Source organism: Callorhinchus milii, unplaced genomic scaffold (genome assembly GCF_018977255.1).
Source record: "Callorhinchus milii isolate IMCB2004 unplaced genomic scaffold, IMCB_Cmil_1.0 Scaffold9, whole genome shotgun sequence".
NCBI classification, from domain to species: domain Eukaryota; kingdom Metazoa; phylum Chordata; class Chondrichthyes; order Chimaeriformes; family Callorhinchidae; genus Callorhinchus; species Callorhinchus milii.
Window position 1 is genome coordinate 5,345,701 of NW_024704750.1, and position 17,431 is coordinate 5,363,131.

The window sequence follows — 17,431 nt, forward strand, 5'->3', positions numbered from 1 at the left end:
TGCATCAATCTACATTGCAACTGCCTTATCTATTTATATAACATGAGCTAAATAAAACAGCAACTTCCTGTAGGTGAAATAAGAGCCGCAGTAACAAAATATGGTAGCGTCCAAAATAGTCAGTCGCACATTATTACTGTTGCACTTTTCAATGTCCCAATGGTTTCATTAAACCATTCATAAAACAGAGGTCTGTGTAACTTACTATACCAAATCTAAATGGATTTTTTTTAAACAGTCAGACAGACTCTTTTTAAAGCAGTTTGACAAACTGTATATAACCATAATATTGAATTCAAAGTGGTGTATAAAAATAGTGTCCATTCACAAAAGTTGTCTCACAGAATACGTGGGTGGTGGGGGGGGGGGGGGGGGGAGAAAGGGGGAGGAGGAAAAATCTAGGCAATACATTAAACTTATTAAACCATTTTTCATCATCCCAATTGCTGATGTTTTTTGTTCACTGCTGATGTGTCCACAACAACAATTTATATTTATGCAACCCTTTTCATGCCCGAGAGTGTTTCCCCAGCTCATTGGGCACCCAAGCTGGAGTGAGGGGGTGGGTGGGGGTGATGGGCTGGGGGAAGCCAGGAGGGTTGGGGAGAAGGGAGGGTGTGGGAGAGAGTTGACCAAAAGGCGTGGTTGAAGAGATAGGTCTTAACGTGGGCTTCCAAAATAGGGAGGAAGGGAGGGGGTGAAGTGGAAGGACTCTTTCTGGGATGGAGTTCCACGGAGTGTAGGCAGAATGGCTGAAACCTCGGCGACTGATGGTGTGGTTAATCGGCCAGTGGGCGAACGTGTAGCAGGCTGCTATTGGCAGAGTGACAGCTGTGACCTGGATAGTGGGGTAACAGGGAGCCATGGAGATACAATACAAAATTACTGTATATAACGCCTTGACATCGGGAGGACGTCCCAAGGTAGGGTGGGGCCAGGCCCTGGAGGGACTTCAATGCGAAGACAAGGTATCATTTACAAGGTAAATAAAGATACAAGAACTACAGGAATATATAACACACAATACGGAAAATATACAACGTCTACAGAATGAAGGATACACCCAGTCCAGCTTCAGCTTTTTGGATGGGAGTTCAGCTTTATCTTCCAAGCTATAAGTTTCCCTAAGTTCCTGGGGCATGTACATGGTGATCGGTCGACCTCGCAGAAACATTTTCACATATCCCTCTTCTAAAAGTGAAAGGAAAAAATTAATGCTCCCTCCACGAAAGGTTTGCTACTGAATGAACATTGGATAAGGTTATCCGAGATGAAAGAGAAAGAGAGAGAGATTAAAGTACAGCCAACACCAAAATCCAATTCAATTTAGAACTGTCTTTATTACTGATAGAGCATAAAACGTTGACATACAGTGTTGTTACATGCAGTGAATGGTGCTAACGTTAAACAATGAAGAAAGAAGAAAAAGATGCAGTTATCCCAAAGTGCAACAAAAAGACATTCCACGTGACCGGAAGAGCATTAGTGGCCTAACATGCCATTTAACTGACATACAGTACACACCCAAAAATAATTATTAAATACAACACGCAGAAAATTTGCAAAAGAAAATAAAGACAGAGACACAAGAAGACATACATGTATATATGGCAGATGTTACAGGACAGATGCATTCCCTCTCAATTATTGTCAATTATGTCCCCCATCAGTTATTAGGACATAATGGAAAAGGAGTTTAAAAACAGATTTGGAAGTACTGACTAGGAGACTTTATTGGGGCTTTAAAACTTGGAGACCTTGACATGTCACTGGCACTGACTATGGATGTGTGGCTCAGGCTGTTTGAAAATGATGAGGGCAGAGAGGGTGTCTTGCGAATTCCAGGTTTCCCAACAGCATTAACTGAGGTGGCTCCAGATTCTTGGCCAGGTGAGGGCTGGCTCAACATTACACCAAGGAGGTCAACCTTGCTCTCAGGCGAACCAACCAGTTTTGGAGTCTGACTCAGAAATATCTGCATCATTACTACATGGCGTTGTCATGAATATGGATGATCAGAGGGGGAGAAGTGATAAAATGATTACAAAATATAATGATGGAGGTTGTTTCAATTTTTTTTAGAAACAAAAATATAAAGAGCAACTATCTCAGTTCTTATTGAAATAATATAGATCTAGGCATCTCAACATTCTCTTTACCATAAAGATTAAATAAATCACCACCATTACTAAAATCTAATGGACAATGATTCTATTGTACAGTTTGATTACCTGCCCCTTGTTTTCAAACAGATAATCTAAGCAGCTACCCATTAACTAACTCCTATCGGTCCTGTCACATAAAGGAACTAAAGTAGAAATTAGTGCAATGTTGTGGATGCTGCAGGTTTGGGAAGGGCATGGTTAAAGCCCACAACTTATTTGCTCAGCTTTTCATTACAAGAAATGATGGCTCTTTGACAAGAAAACAAAACTGAAATTGATATTTATCTAGGATAGATAGCTATATCTACAGCAATGCAGTGTATGATAGGAAATATAGTTATAATAAGTGGGGATGTAGAGTACGATGGCTGTATTGGCCAGATGGGATTACTAAATGAACAATGCAGAGTTTTCTATCAGAATGACAAGTCCAGCTGAATACAGAACTGCCCAACAGGTCAGTTAAAGTATGTCTACTGCTGTGTCTGTATATCTCCAAGATAGCACAATGTGCAGTGTTTAAAACACTCAGTTTGGACATCCTAAGACCCACGTTCACCCAAACTAGTTTTATATCCAACAAACATTGCATAAGATTTACTGTTTGAAAAAAAGCCTGTGATAAAGGAAGATCAAATCTGAATTTTGTCTGCTCACAATTATGTGGCATTTGCAAGGTCATTATTCACATCTGTTTTATAGTATAATTTCTGTTTATAATCATTTAAAAGTGTTTTTAAAATATCAAGACATCTATTTTGACAAACTACTGCAGGTGTGGAAAACACTGAAACTATAGCAAAAAGGGTCTTTTTTTTCTACAAATGCTAGTTAATATATGTAGCAAGTTATCAGGCAAATCAGGACTGCATTATATGTTGTATAGCTCCCTGTCTATACCTCATATAGTACTTCAGTCACACGACTCACAGGCCATTGAGACACAAAGACAACACAAGAGACTGTGAGTCCTGAGCCCACTCCATTAATTCAATTTTCTCAGAATGACAGAAGAGTTGAAATATTCAAAATCCAGGGAGGTTACACTCGAAGGAAAGACGTATTAATGCAGTTGGAAGTTGTGGCTGGAAATCATTTGGAACGTTTAGTATTTCAAAGTGAAGGCAAGCATGCTTGCAGAAGCGGGCTGTGAGTACATGTGATTAAGTCTGGGTGGTTGGGGAATGGGCAGCTTCAGAGAGCTAGAATGGTGCACAAATGAGACCTACCTTGGCAGTATGTCACACGGCGCTTCCCTTGTGATTACAGAGACAGAGATAGAAGTGCTAGATAAAGACGTGTATGAGGAAAGTCAGCTTCACCTAACACCTGTACTAACTAACGGCTGTGCAGCCATTGTTCATTTACAGCTTCTGACTAACCTCTCGCAGGACACAACATTTCAAACATCCCTCAATTGCTTTGCAACAATAAAGAGTTTCAAAAAGGAGCCAAATATGTTTCCTGAAATTCCCAGAAAGGATCCAGGGTAGATGTGGTGTGTCATTGGAGGCTGAGGGCCTCCTACTCTGTTTCTATTGAGTTTCACACATCAGAACAGCTGGGATTCCAACACCATAGACAATACAATTAGACATCACAGGTAATGGGTATCCAGTTGTGTGTTAGTGTGAAGCCTCACTCATGGGTATGAGACTTCTAGGCATGAGATATACTTGCATTTTATTAACCTTACATGCAAGCATGCAACCTCACACACACACACAACTGGATTTTTTTGCCACTGGCACAAAAGTAAGATTAGAGTCAGAGAAGGAAATAGATTGTCACAGAGATAGAGAAAGAGAGATAGAAATATGGATACACAATGAGAGTGAAAAGCTCAAAGACAGCGAAATAGAGGCCAGCCTCCAAAAGATTTTCTTTTTTGTTTAGCTCTCCTTTTATTATTAAAGACACAAGTGATTCAGGGTCACACATGATGAGTTAGATGTTTTAAAGGAATCTGTTGAGAAGTTGGATGGGTAATTAAAGGGATGCACCAATGATCGACTTGTGCTAAAACTGCTGTGTTGTTAATTACTTAATTTCTCACTCAACCTCATTAGATTGAGACTTTGCAAACAATGTTTCAAAACTAAAGTTCACCAACCATACTTCTCTCTGACCATACAATTAGTACATTAAAAGCGGGATGGATGGGTGGATGTTGTCCAAGTTGAGCCAAAATAAAGCATGATTCTAGACATCTCAATTTTAGGGGAGTTCTTATTGGGATGATTTGATGTGCATCCGAGTAGCATGAATTCTCCCGAGCTAAGAAGGAGAAATCAGCCAGGGCTCCCATTCCTGATTTCTACATTGTACCCTTACTAGAAAGTGCTCTTGTGAGGGTCTGCCAAAGACTGGACTGGGATCAGCTTTGATCTCTCCATTATCAACCAGCTAGTCAATGTGAACGGCTTAGACATGAATAATGGGCAGTTTGGAGCGTGCTACCAGAAGGTTACTGGCATCTGGGGAATCATATTTCAGAGGAGAAAATTTGATTCACCCCCACCCAACACCACAAAAAAAACAAAATAGCTTAAAAATTAAAACCTATCTTTATAGAAACAGTCACTGGATACAGTTCCTAAACAATGCACTTCTGATTCCAGTCTAATCAGCTAATTTATCCCTTCCGCATTGGTACTTAATGGAGAATTGTGAAGAACATTTTCTCAGTGCTCAATATTTAAGTCATTTTCATTGTTTTACCCACTCTCTCCCTTGGAGACCCACTGTGTATATTCAGAGAGAAGCACTCTAGTCTGGATGTAAATACCAATTTCAAACTTATAAAGGAAGCTAAAGGCCAGTCATTGCTGAAACTGCATCACCCTCTTTTCCCTCTGTTGAATGTAATCTCTCTCATTTAGCCGTTGCAAGCCCCACAAGTGAATACATTGATTACCTGAGTTGCTAGAGCATTTTTGCCGACTGAGAATTATGAGGAAAGGAGGCAATCTCAATGCTCCCTTTGTTAGAACCCTAGATGTGGAGTGGTTTTAGGCAGCGAAATGAGACATTCCTAGCTCCATACAAGCAGCGAGTGAAGGATAAGGGAGAGAGAAATAGGGCAAACACTCCAAAAAGCACTCACATGCCAAATTGCATAGTGGTTGTGCTCTCAGTCTATTAAGGAAAATAAAATAGGATACATTGGCAGAGAGTCGCAGAGTGACTCATTTGTTATTCATCATCTAAATCTAGAATTCTTAGTCATACATCCATTCACTAGGATCACTTGTTACCACAAAAGGTTCAGAATATCTCTCTCTCTCTCACTAATGCCTGATGTGGATGACACACTGTTGGGCTATTTGGACTGAAACCATTCAATGGTTCCCAAAATTAGACTTTAGGTGGAGATTGAAAGTGTAAAGGTTTCTGAAGACAAATGGGATGAAAAAAAGACAACAAATAAATTTTTTTGAAAGTTGAAATGATTATTCTCGCCCAGAAACCTAACAAATAAATAATAGTTTGAATGCCACTCACCTGCATTGAAGAGAGGTTCCTTGGATTTGCTGTAAAATATAAATAACAGAGGACTGATGTCAATATCAACAACTTGTAGAGGCTTATCGTTCAATGGAATTAAATTATTCTGCTTTTTAAAAAAATAAAAATTATTGTTCGTTTTAAAGTGACAGAATTAACAAACAGCCATGGAGTGAGTGACCAATTTTATTTGGGGGAAATTTGTTGTCCAGGACACCAGTAGAAACCTTTTCTCTTTTTGAATAATGCCATGGGATCTTTAACCTCCACCTGAGTAGGCAGTTGGGACCTCGGTTTACCATCTCATCCGAATGATGGCACCTGCGACAATGTAACACCCCCCCAGCACTGCATTGGAGTGTCAGCTTAGACTATGTGATTTCAAGTTTCAAGGTGGGGCTTGAACTCACAATCTTCTGACTCAGAGGTGAGAGCACTGCATCTGCGCCAGACTAACAACACTTGAGGAATACAGACAGAAATACTGAATGAAACATTCAGCATGAAACATTAACCTATTTTGCCTTTGCAGTTGCCAACATCCTGTGGATCTACAGCAATTGCAGTTTCTCCCCTCTTTCTTCACAGTAAAAAAAAAGTTGCTTGGACAAGTTTGATTCCAGGGCAGCTAATATATTCATATTCGCACTGATGTTCAAAATACCCACTCCTAAGATCTTCTTACCTTTCAACACATTAGTTCCAGTCCACCTTCTAGTGGGATTGCATATGACTGCAGTATGGATTTTTTGTTTTGAAATGCTTTTACTTTAATTAAAAAACAATGCCAGAATTCAGAGAAACTGAACCTTTTGACCCTGACATCACCCTACTGTAGAATAGGTCATTTCTTATGAAGTCAGGTTCTGTTATTTATGAGCAAAAATACAATTGCATTCTGATTGACAAAAGTGTGCTCCCCCACCACTAACATCATTTTGCTTTGCTGTGTCAATGTTCAGCCTCCTCTGTTTTGATTGTGTGTTCTGACCTTCTACTTTCCAAAGGCAAATGTTTGTCAAGCAGATGATTTATTTAGCGGAGAGGACCATCTGTGGTGCTGCAGATTTATTTCAAGTATACTACACTGGGGCTCTGACCAGCTTTAATTACAGGCATGCATTGCCCGTCAGCCAATGGGAATCTCAATAGTGACCCAATGTCCATATTCCTTAAAAGGATTAATCGATAAGGTTCTCTATCAGAAATCTTTGGGAGTAGCACTCAGAGTCCCTGTAGTTTGGTTTGCAGCACATCCACTTCTCGTGCCTCTCTGCTGTTTGTGTAACTCAGATTCTGGAATGCCATTAAGAAATATCACAATTAAGAGCCCACAATTCATTGACTGAAGACCATTATTTTTCACATCGGTTTTATACATAGTTTTTATTCATTGCCATTTACGTTCTCTGGTCTTACTTTTTTTTAGGGCCCCTTAAAGTTACAGTCTGGGTTCACCTATCCTCTACATGTATTATACACATTTTCACATTTTGATGAGGTCTTTCCATTCTGTAGTTGTTACTTCTTTACTGTATGGAAAGGGCAGTAACATCATTAAAGGTTATTTGACACTATATATTGTGTGTTATCTTGGTTACGATCTAGCGTACCTATCACTGGTCTTCTTCCCGCTCGAACCACTGCTGGTCGATCCCGTACGGGTCCTGACGTTTTTGGAATCTCCAAAGCTCTCTCGGCGAGCGGCTGGTGGCACCCGATCAGAGGAGTTGCTTCTCTTCACACCACTGGGTCAAAAGAAAGTCGTGAGTTAGCTCTTCCTCAAGGTGAGCTTGTGTCGTAACACAACACTGTCAATGTATAATTTCCCTGAGCACTTCCAAAACCAATTGTCTTCAAATCATCACTCTCTTTTGCGAAAGAGGCTGAGTCAATTCAGTGCAAACACGCACACACAAAATACGAGCTGAATGGCCTCCTTTTATGCAATAAACTTTCTGCAAATCCATAATTCTTTGACTCTATGCTGCAATGTCAACAAAGCAGATTTTATTTTTTTGAAAGAACATAAAACAAAAAAAACTATGAAGCTATTTCAAAATTAGAATGCCATCTCTTATTAAGCACAGTTAATTTTCCACATATTTTTGAATACACTCATCAATGGTTATACTTGCACGAAGGGTCAAACTAGTTTGAACATTAATTTCTAATAAAATTCTGCTCTACATTACCATTAATCAGAATGTAAAAGTGACTGCCTATACTCTTGCAATATTGAATAAATAAGGTGTGAAACTGACCTGATAATATGAATGATTGTATGATGAATCATGTGCAGGCGTGAAAATGAAAAGGGGTAGATTGCAGAATATCATCTTATTATTGTATATTGCAAATTAAGAAGAAAAAATTCACAGTTGGAGGTTAATCAGTTTATTAGATTGCTGTCCTTTCACCTCTAGGGCCTGATTTTAAATCCCCAAGAGATCTTGGGGATTTTCAAGATCTCCTTTTACCAGTTTTAAGTGTTGTACATAAAATAATTGTACCCTAACACAATTGGTAGTGAACATAATAATAATAATCCTTCCATTTGGTATAGGATTTACCAGTTTTAAGTGTTGTACATAAAATAATTGTACCCTAACACAATTGATAGTGAACATAATAATAATAATCCTTCCATTTGGTATAGGACTTTGCATGTTGGGAGAACATCTCAAAGCACTTCATACTGTAAAGTGTAGGATCTGTGTATAATTTCTAGGTGAATGCAGCAACTAATTTGCACACGGCAATGTCCCACAAACAGTGATGAGGTGGGTGACCAATTTTAATTTGGGGGATTGTTGGCCAGGATACTGGCCAAGAAAACAAGTAGAATCTCAACTTGAGCAGGCAGACAGAATCTTGGCTTAATGTCTTATCTAAAGGACAGCGCTTCTGACAATGCAACAACACACCTCTAACATGGCACTGGAGTGTCAACCTTGACTATATGAGTTCAAAGTGCCAACTTGAACTCACAACCTTCTGACTCAGAGGTGTGAGAGCTACTAACTGAACCAGGCTGACACACAGATGTAAACCCAAAGCAATAAACTGCCCTTAATTTGACCGATAGAAAGATAGAGATAAAATGGCAACTTTGTAAATTACTTTTGCAGGGAATACTTGCGCCATGCTGATGTAGTACAATAATGAGAACGAGGTGATGAAATACTTATGAGAGAGGCTTAAGCACAGCTAATTTACAGTAGATGATAAACACTGTTTCAGTCCTGTTCATGTTATGCATGTTCTATATATCATAGATACATACCATTGTACAAGATTTCCAATCACCAAGATATTAATGTGTAATACAGATAGTCATTCATTCGCACAATTATTCCTTCTGTTCTCCTGGAATATTCCGATAATTAACTGTTCTATTAGGGATTCGAGATGTGATAATGAAGACTCTTGAAATCATTTACCTAAGAGCTTGTTTTATATGATGAGTCAAAAGACACGCAGAGCTGATTACATTAACTCAGCGTAAAATGTAGTCTCCCTGTGTCATGTCTGATAGTCATTTAGTGTGTTTTAAATAACAGGACTGATAACAAACCTTAAAAATTGGTGGAATTAATGGTGCTGTGACCAGATCTAATTCAAAATCCACAACCAGTTTTGCAGGAGGTGGTATAAAATTGGGCAGAAAGATGAATGCTCTTTTGGGTATCCAGAGTTGGATGCATTTACATTTTCAGAGATCATGTTTGGGCAATAACTAGTGAGAACTCGTACATCTTTTGCATCACTGCCTCCAGAATTGGAGCAGATTTACCTAATACTGTATGAAGCAAAGCCAAATTGTAAGAGTCATATTCCTGAGAGAGTGTTGAGGGTTCATGTGTAAAAATAAAAAGATAATTTATGTAAGTCTGCAAAAGCTTTTCTCTTTGAATGGAAAAACACTCTTGATAGCTAATAGACCCAAGTCTGTACATACAGATTATTTAATTTTCACTGTTAGCAGCACCTAGAGCAAATCTTGATTATTTGTGAACAAAACATTATTCGTCATTTAATTGCATGAAATAGTTTACGTTTGAATAATATTCTCGATTACTGAAGTGCGGAAGAAAAGAAATAAGTATTGATTGTTTTGTAACAGATGAGAAGCTTCATTTTGTTCGTCTAAAGAATGGCCAATAACCCTCATATCCAAGTCCAATTTGCAACTGGTGCTGAGAGAACAAAAGGATTTTGTTGTTCTTTGTACATCTTGAACTCATCGTGTTACCAAAACCTGATATGGGAAGTGATGTAGTGATTTGTGTGTCAAGCTTGGCTCAGTTGGGAGCCTCTGAGTGAGAAGGTTATGGGTTCAAGTCTCATATCAGGGCTTTAAACTCACATAGTCTAGGCAGACATCCCAATACAGTGCTGGAGGTGTGCTGCATTGTCGGAGGTGCCATGCTTTGGATGAGAAGTTAGATCAAGGTCCTGTCTGTCTGTTTAGGTGGATATTAAAGATCGCCGTTAATGTACCATTCAAAGAGAAGGGAGTTTCTCCCAGTGTCCCAGTACAACTATCCTGCAGATAACATTAGTCATTCACTCCATGGCTGTTTGTAGCATATTGCTGTGTGCAAGTTGGCTGCTGCTTTCACCTACAAAATATTCCATAGTAGTGCACAACAGTAGCTCTATGATAGTAATGTAATCGGAGGTTCAACCAAAGGGGTGGCGGGGGGAATGTGTATTATCCAACCTATCTAAATAACAGCAACAGAGACCAAAAGCAAAGAGAGCAAAAGTTTTCAATATTCAGATACATCACCCAGGTCTCACTAGCATTATTTAGAAGGCCAAGTGATAGTGTGACATAGTATCTATATGATTTAAGATATCTGATGTCTCCTTGGTACATACTCAGTGAACATCAATCTTTGCAGCGTTGGAAATACAGACTAAACACAGCACAAGGCTTGCAAACATGAGTATGTTAACAGTTCCTTTTACACAGGTCAGCTCACACCTCCTTATTTAGCTCAGTTAAATTCTTCATAACATGTCCTGTATAACGTAACTATCGCAGCTACAATGTACCCGACATGCCATTTTTAATTCCCAGATAAGTGTGTTCTGTAATGTGGAAAATCAGATGTGTGCGGAAGCCTCGTGAACTGTTTTTGCGATAACCTCACCTTTTGGGAATTCTATTCAGTTTAGTAATACTAGCCAGACAGCTCTGCCTGCTATATCCAGAAATGAGATGCGTTATGGAAAGAGAAAACAAAAAGAATGAAATGCTGAAGACACGAGTGAAGATCTCATGGAAAGCACGAACGCGACACATGACAGAAAACAAATACTGCGATGATAAACTAGGATGACAGTAGCATGAAGGGCAATTGTTCATTATCTGTAATGGTAACTGCACCCGTTCCAGTGAAATAAAAAATAAATCTTCGCGGTGATATATTACTGTATCATGAAGATCAAAGAACTCCAACTGGGTTAAGCACAGAACTATTAGCGAATGTGTCACTTCCATTAACACATGACCATTGACAAGAGGGGTTTATGCACAGCACACTGTAAGGCAAGGTTTTGTACTCTTCTATCACATTCCTTGGAATTTTGTAGAAACAATAAGGTTTTGCACAGAGGGAATTATGGAGCAGCCACATCCAAACCCCGTGGGGCAATTGAATAAGAGATGAAAAGAAAAAAAACATGTATGTTAGAAACCTGAAGAACAAAAAAACCCCAGAAATGGTTGGAAATACACAGCAGGTATGTGTGAGGATCTGAAAAATAGAAACGCGTTAGTGTCGGGTGTGTTCCTTCATCAGAACCTGAAGGATTGGGCACTGTTAGTAATGGAATGAAGAGATTAAACAGGAGTAGACAAAGAAAACCAGAGAGAAATTCAATAAGTACCTTTTGAACATACACATACAGCAGTTATAAGGAAGACAACCGGGTCTAAGAGGCAGGATTCAGAACGGGATCTGAAAAGAATTCCGAAAGATCACCTCCCGCAGGCAACAGATATCCATTATAGCAACAATAAATTGCATTTATATAGGGCCTTGAAGTGGGTAGGGTCTCAAAAGCAGTTGTGTGTACATTGACACATAAAAACATAGCCCTGAAAGTGAATGTTTCTGAGCAGAATTCCTGTGAGTCAGTGTGACACACACACACGGTTATTGACATGGTTGGATTTTCACAGATCCTGGTACACATGACGCATTTCGGACCTTAAAGGTTAAATTAGGTAACGACAGGCTGACATTGACCTGCAGTCTGCAGTTTGGTTCTGCTGCAGCTGGTGACCCTGTGAGTAACAAGAAACCCATTGTGGGCGTTTGCAAAATAACCTTTGAACATTATCATTAAAGGAATTTCCAAAAGCAAGGCAACTTAGAATATGATGAGATGTTTCCTTCTATGAAAGAAGACAATATTTGTAACAGTAAAACTGCATAGTAAAATACATCCATCACCTCCAATTTTTAATATATTTTCTCTGCTCCTTTTTATCACGTGCTGCAAGGCCACACAATACTCCTCATTCAAAAAAACAAGTAGGTTGTGAAGCCCCTCCTGGCAATGTTCTTGTAAGTGTGTGTGTGTCATTTGTGTGTCTGTGTAGGGCGCAGGGCATCCTGTCCAACACTAACTGTCTAGTTCTCTGCTAGAAAAGCGATCTGCCAATCGACTAACAACCAAATTCCTACTTTGTGCTAGCTAAACAGATGTGTGTGGAGTAAGAAGACTTGCCCAATGTTTCACCCTGCCCGGGAATCAAACCCAGATCCTCTCGCTTGCGAGGCGAATGCTCTAACCACTAAGCTACAAGACTCCATGTACAAGGATTATAGTTCCAAGGATTTGCAGCCAGACTTATTTTAAATGTAAATGTTAGAGCTAATGGCAGAGACCCATCTGAATTCACACCCACTAATGATGCTCAAAAATCTCTCTGTATTTAACAATTTCATCTAATTGGCTGAAGTAAGATTGCCCTTAATGATGACTCATAATTTATCTGCCACAAAATATTATCTTGACTGGTAATTTGTGGCAGGCCAGGCTCTGATCAGGTCCACATCAATGTAATCTTTGTCAGTTTCATCCCAGTGCTACTCCAGCTAATCTGTGTAACATTCATCTGATCAGATGGAAGAGCGTTTGCATAAACAGGGCTATTCCATCAGACTTGAAAGAGCAGAGTTTTTTTTGTCTCTTTGGGAACTGATTCAAATATTAACAATGACCTTTAAGTCAGAGTTAACTATACTTGAAAATTATCCGTGGACTGCTGCTGATAATAGTATCTTTGCAGTTATGTATTGATGTGGAGGACCACGCTGACATTTTTTTGTCCATTTAGTCATTTTCAAAGTAATTTAACTTTGAATTATTCAGGCGAAGCTGTTCTGCATACATAATCAGCAAGTCATTAAAGTTATACTCCACTGTCCAAACCAGCTGGGAATACCCTTCTCAATATAAATGACATGAAGAGCCTTCTTGGGAAAGATGCCAAACAAATTTAGACCTAACTGTCAGCCAAAATAAAAATTTGAAGACAAAATGTCCTTTCTTTTAAGGAGCAAATGAAAATGTTCAGATACAGAGGATTGCGCTTAATAATCCTTGCATTTTGATATAGCGCCTTATCACGTCGATGAAATGTCTCAAAGTGGTTCACGGAATATGTTGTAAAATGGAATGACTGTGTATTTTGTGGGAGGAACGAGGTAGCCAATTGCGCACAGCAGTGTTCTACAAACAATCGTAGATTGAGTAACCAAAAGGATTGTATCATTAGCTGGGATACCAGAACCTGTGTAATCTCACAGCTACAAATGATGATCCTAACCACATATTCCTTTAGTCAGTGCTTGACAACTGAGTCAATGGTTAGCAACAACAGATCAAAATTTAAAACCGACGATTGTACAAAATAGTACCTGCCATTTATTTCAAGAAGCAGCAGTATTACTGAGGGTTCCCCCCCCAACAAGTGTAAAATAAGTACTGGTGTATTTTCAGCAATTCATGTGCTGGGATATTGTAACCATACCCACTACGTGCTGGATGTGTGTAATACACTTATTCCCTCAGTGGTCATTATGTTTGCAGGAATCTGTAATTACAGCTATTAAACAGTGATGCAGAATTAATCTAAAAACATTTACCCAACAATTCACATTTACTAAAGCCGTGGGTTTGCTCCACAGACTGTCTCGCCTGTACACACACAAAACCTTGGCAAGCTAACGGCTGGTTCAAATTGCGTCTCTACAAAAGATCTGAAGCTTCGATTTGGCAAAGTTAATTTTGCTGTTTCCTGCCCTGTTCATTGCTGACAGTCCAGTTCTGTGAAAACTGGCCTTTCACTGGTGACTGGCAGAAGTGTCAGCCGGAGAGCAGGGTGCTGTAAATCAGGGCAAAAGCAATTTTGCTCTTTTTTGTTCATTTATTATAATCTAATTTCAAATAGTATTCAAGCTTTAAAACACAGACCCAAATACAATGGGAAAGTGCAAACTTGTATAAGAGAACATTGATCGAATTTAGGTGCCCATTACTAAAAACATCCTACAAGTTATAAAACCATCACATAAAATGTCATTGTTATAAATTCCTGGTGTTTTCTGAGATTACACTGTGAATTCTATCAAGATTCATGACACTCTCTGAAGATCTTTTATTAAAAATAAGCTACAAAGTGCTATAGACATCTAGTCATTGAAATGTCTGTTATGTTAATCATACATAAAATTACCATACACAATACAAGTATGGGGATTGTGGCAAATATTTGTAACTGCAATCATAAAAATGTTTGACATTACACTGAATGGTACAATAAAGCAAACAATTAAAGTAAAAATTGTGGGGAATAATACTGTAATAGAAGGGATTGGATTAGGTTATATTAGGCCTCTCCTGGAGATAGCTCAACTGCCTTCAAGTGTCGAAAAGGAATTTTCCAAACTTCCCCCACCACCCCCGAAATGGCCTTTTTTTAAAAAAAAGTTTTCCTCGATTTTTCATCTCCCCAAAAGGAAACTGAGTGACCAGCCAAAAGGAGAGATGTGTGGTTCCAGTGGTGGGTGGAGGTAGAATGAGGGAAATTATTCTGAGAGTGGACAAAATGGGTCTCTGGACTATCTCCTGCTCTTTTGTTTCTCTACATAACAAGTGCACATCGGGAGTTTCTGTAGAGGCAGCGTTTCGGGAAAATAATAGCCCTGCATTTAAAATAAAATCATGGGTTTATCAGGATAAAGTAATGGCGGTATAGAGAATGCATTCATTTTATGTTATTTGGGACATTGGAGTTATAGATGTTCTGGGTGGTGTAATGGGCTATTGTAAGAGGTGCGTGATATGTTAGGGCTGTTAATGTTAACTGCTGCTTTGCAGTTGGAGTAGCTGCTCACCTTTTGGTTGCTGGTGATGTGTTATCCTTCCGAACACCAGATGGAGATGGTAGAGAGCCACTTCCTTTCTTTGGTAGTACAGTTCCATTGTTAACTGTAGGCCGTAATGGTAGAGCTTGCACTAAGGGTCTTGCTGCAAACCAAACAGAAGACCTATTACCATCAATGGATGAACAGAGGGAAATTTTACTCTTGTCTTTGAAGTAAAGGATCTTTGAATGTTATCTCCAAAATACACTGCTGTCACTCTTCCATCACAAACTCTATTCATTTTGGAGATGAATACTCTGAGGAAAAGGTGCTTTGTGGTAATTTTCAGAAAGTTGGTTCAATTCCAAAAAAGCATTGTACTCATTCAAGACATGGGCAAAGCAGCGAGAATTCAAAGTTATTACTCTCAAAAATTGTATGGGAAAGTAAAATTTAAAAAATCCATTTTATGATGCCTTGTCTGTTAAAAAGAGAGATGGAAATAAATAATTTTCGCTTTATAGTGCCTCATCACATTGAAACATCTCGAAACACTTTACAGTTAGTTACCTGAAGCAATATGAAATCCATGGTCCCCAATATTTCAAGATGAGCCAGGCAATCTTTCAGTGGTAGTCAATGCATCGGGACATCCCAAGATCAGGGAAATCTGGCTGATCTTCCTCATTCCCAGTCTGGGGCCGGGAAAGCATTTATAGCATCTGTTTCACAACACTTGCTAAGATAAGCCAACTGACCACCAACAGTGGGAGTGAATGCGATCTGAATGGCTTTATGGGGTAGAACCTTTACCAACTCAGCCATGAAGAGAGCCCAGTTTGTTGAGTCACCATAAAAATCTTATACAGTACCTTGGACAAAGGTTGATCGATTACAGCTTCTCAGAGATTGAATGTCCAGAGCAATAATTTCCTATTTCTTAGGAGTGCTTTTCTATTTGTTGTCACTTGCTGACCACAGGAGTTTCAACCGTAATGATTGAATTAGAAGCAATTAGAAGACTGAGCAAGTAGCAACTCTCTAATCGAACATTACTTGGCTTTGTGTGGTACGGTGTAATATATATATTTAAATTGTGAAAATTACTAACAAATCTAAAAGACTTTTTTATGTTCTAAGAATGATAGAATGTGATCTCAACCAGAAGGCATTTTGAGATGTGAAAAATCAGACTTTGAATGCAGCTACTCTCGATAAGTGTAGTGTGAGCCTCGAGGCGACTTCTGCTGGTGTTCAAAGGTTATTTCCTTTTGGTCCTTTAACAAGGAACGATATTTAGACACAAGTCTGAAGTTCTCCATTATCCTGTGACTTACTGCTTTATTGAATGCATTAATTAAAAGGATGGTATTGTTGCTTATTAAGGATTTGCCGTCTATCAGGGGACGTCTTTTTCCCTCAGTGTCAGATCAGAGTGCCATTTGCAAACCTCGCTTGTTAGTGTGTCAGTTGCTAATTCAGGGCAAACAAATCAGCAGTCGTGATGTGTGGTGGCTGCTTGCCAGGACCCTCTGTGTTTAACACGCTTCCAAAGCAAGTAAATAGGGCAGACAGGAGCAGTGCAAGGGAACCCTTTGGGTTAGACTCGACTTTGACTATTAACAGACATATAATAGCAAAGGAAAAGATAGCACGGGACAAGAAAGGGGCACTTGGCCTTTAAGCCCACAGATGAAGAGACCATGCAAAGCCTATGGACTTCATCATAGACTTCAACTCACCCACTGTAATTATCTATGATGAGAAAGGTCAGTGCCTAGAAATTTCCTGATCCCAAATATATTCAAACAAAAAGGGGCAGAATATTGAGGGGCATAAAAGAGAAAGAGAGAGAGGGTTTGAGTGAAAAAACAAAGAAAAAAAGCAACTCACCAACTAGGGTTAAAACAAAAATTACTATTGAGACACCAAGGTTTCATTAACTAAATACACTGTAAGATATAAAAAAAAGTCCTTACGTTGAATCCATCATCATTAATTAATTATCGAGTCTGCAGGAGAAGCAAGCCAGAATTTTAATTGCGTGGTTTTCAACATAAGGAGTGTAGCGGTAACTGGATTGTCAGCATCTTCTACAAGCACCCTCAGTACACTATAGGGAACCTGTCTCTATTGAGTTGAGGGGATGTGAAAGTCCACTGCTTACCTGGTTTGCTAGCACTGCCCTGTCTACCAGCTGTGGCACTGAATGCTCGTTCAGATGCGGCCTGATCTAAAAGGTCCAGAACGAGGAAGGTTTGGCAAAAGAAGAAAGGCAGAAACAGAAGGGAAGGAGAAAATAAAATGCAGAAACGTGACTGAAATACAAACAAAAAAAATCCAGAACTATAAAGCGAACAGCATGAT

General features: G+C 39.1%; 1 protein-coding gene across 4 annotated transcripts in view; it reads right to left on the reverse strand.

Moving 5' to 3' along the window:
* eml1 (EMAP like 1) overlaps positions 1 to 17,431 on the reverse strand; it is a 52,665-nt gene that overhangs the window by 14,178 nt on the left and 21,056 nt on the right. For 2 of the 4 annotated variants that reach the window (XM_007888314.2, XM_007888316.2), the window contains exons 3-7: positions 15,095 to 15,227; positions 7,286 to 7,420; positions 5,670 to 5,698; positions 3,395 to 3,421; positions 1,062 to 1,191 (exon numbers count right to left, since the gene is read on the reverse strand). In XM_007888314.2, the coding sequence (XP_007886505.2) occupies positions 1,062 to 1,191; positions 3,395 to 3,421; positions 5,670 to 5,698; positions 7,286 to 7,420; positions 15,095 to 15,227 (454 nt within the window). Of the gene's footprint in view, positions 1 to 1,061; positions 1,192 to 3,394; positions 3,422 to 5,669; positions 5,699 to 7,285; positions 7,421 to 11,573; positions 11,681 to 15,094; positions 15,228 to 17,431 lie in introns of those variants that run through there. The other 2 variants (XM_007888318.2, XM_042337983.1) reach the window with 2 other exon arrangements.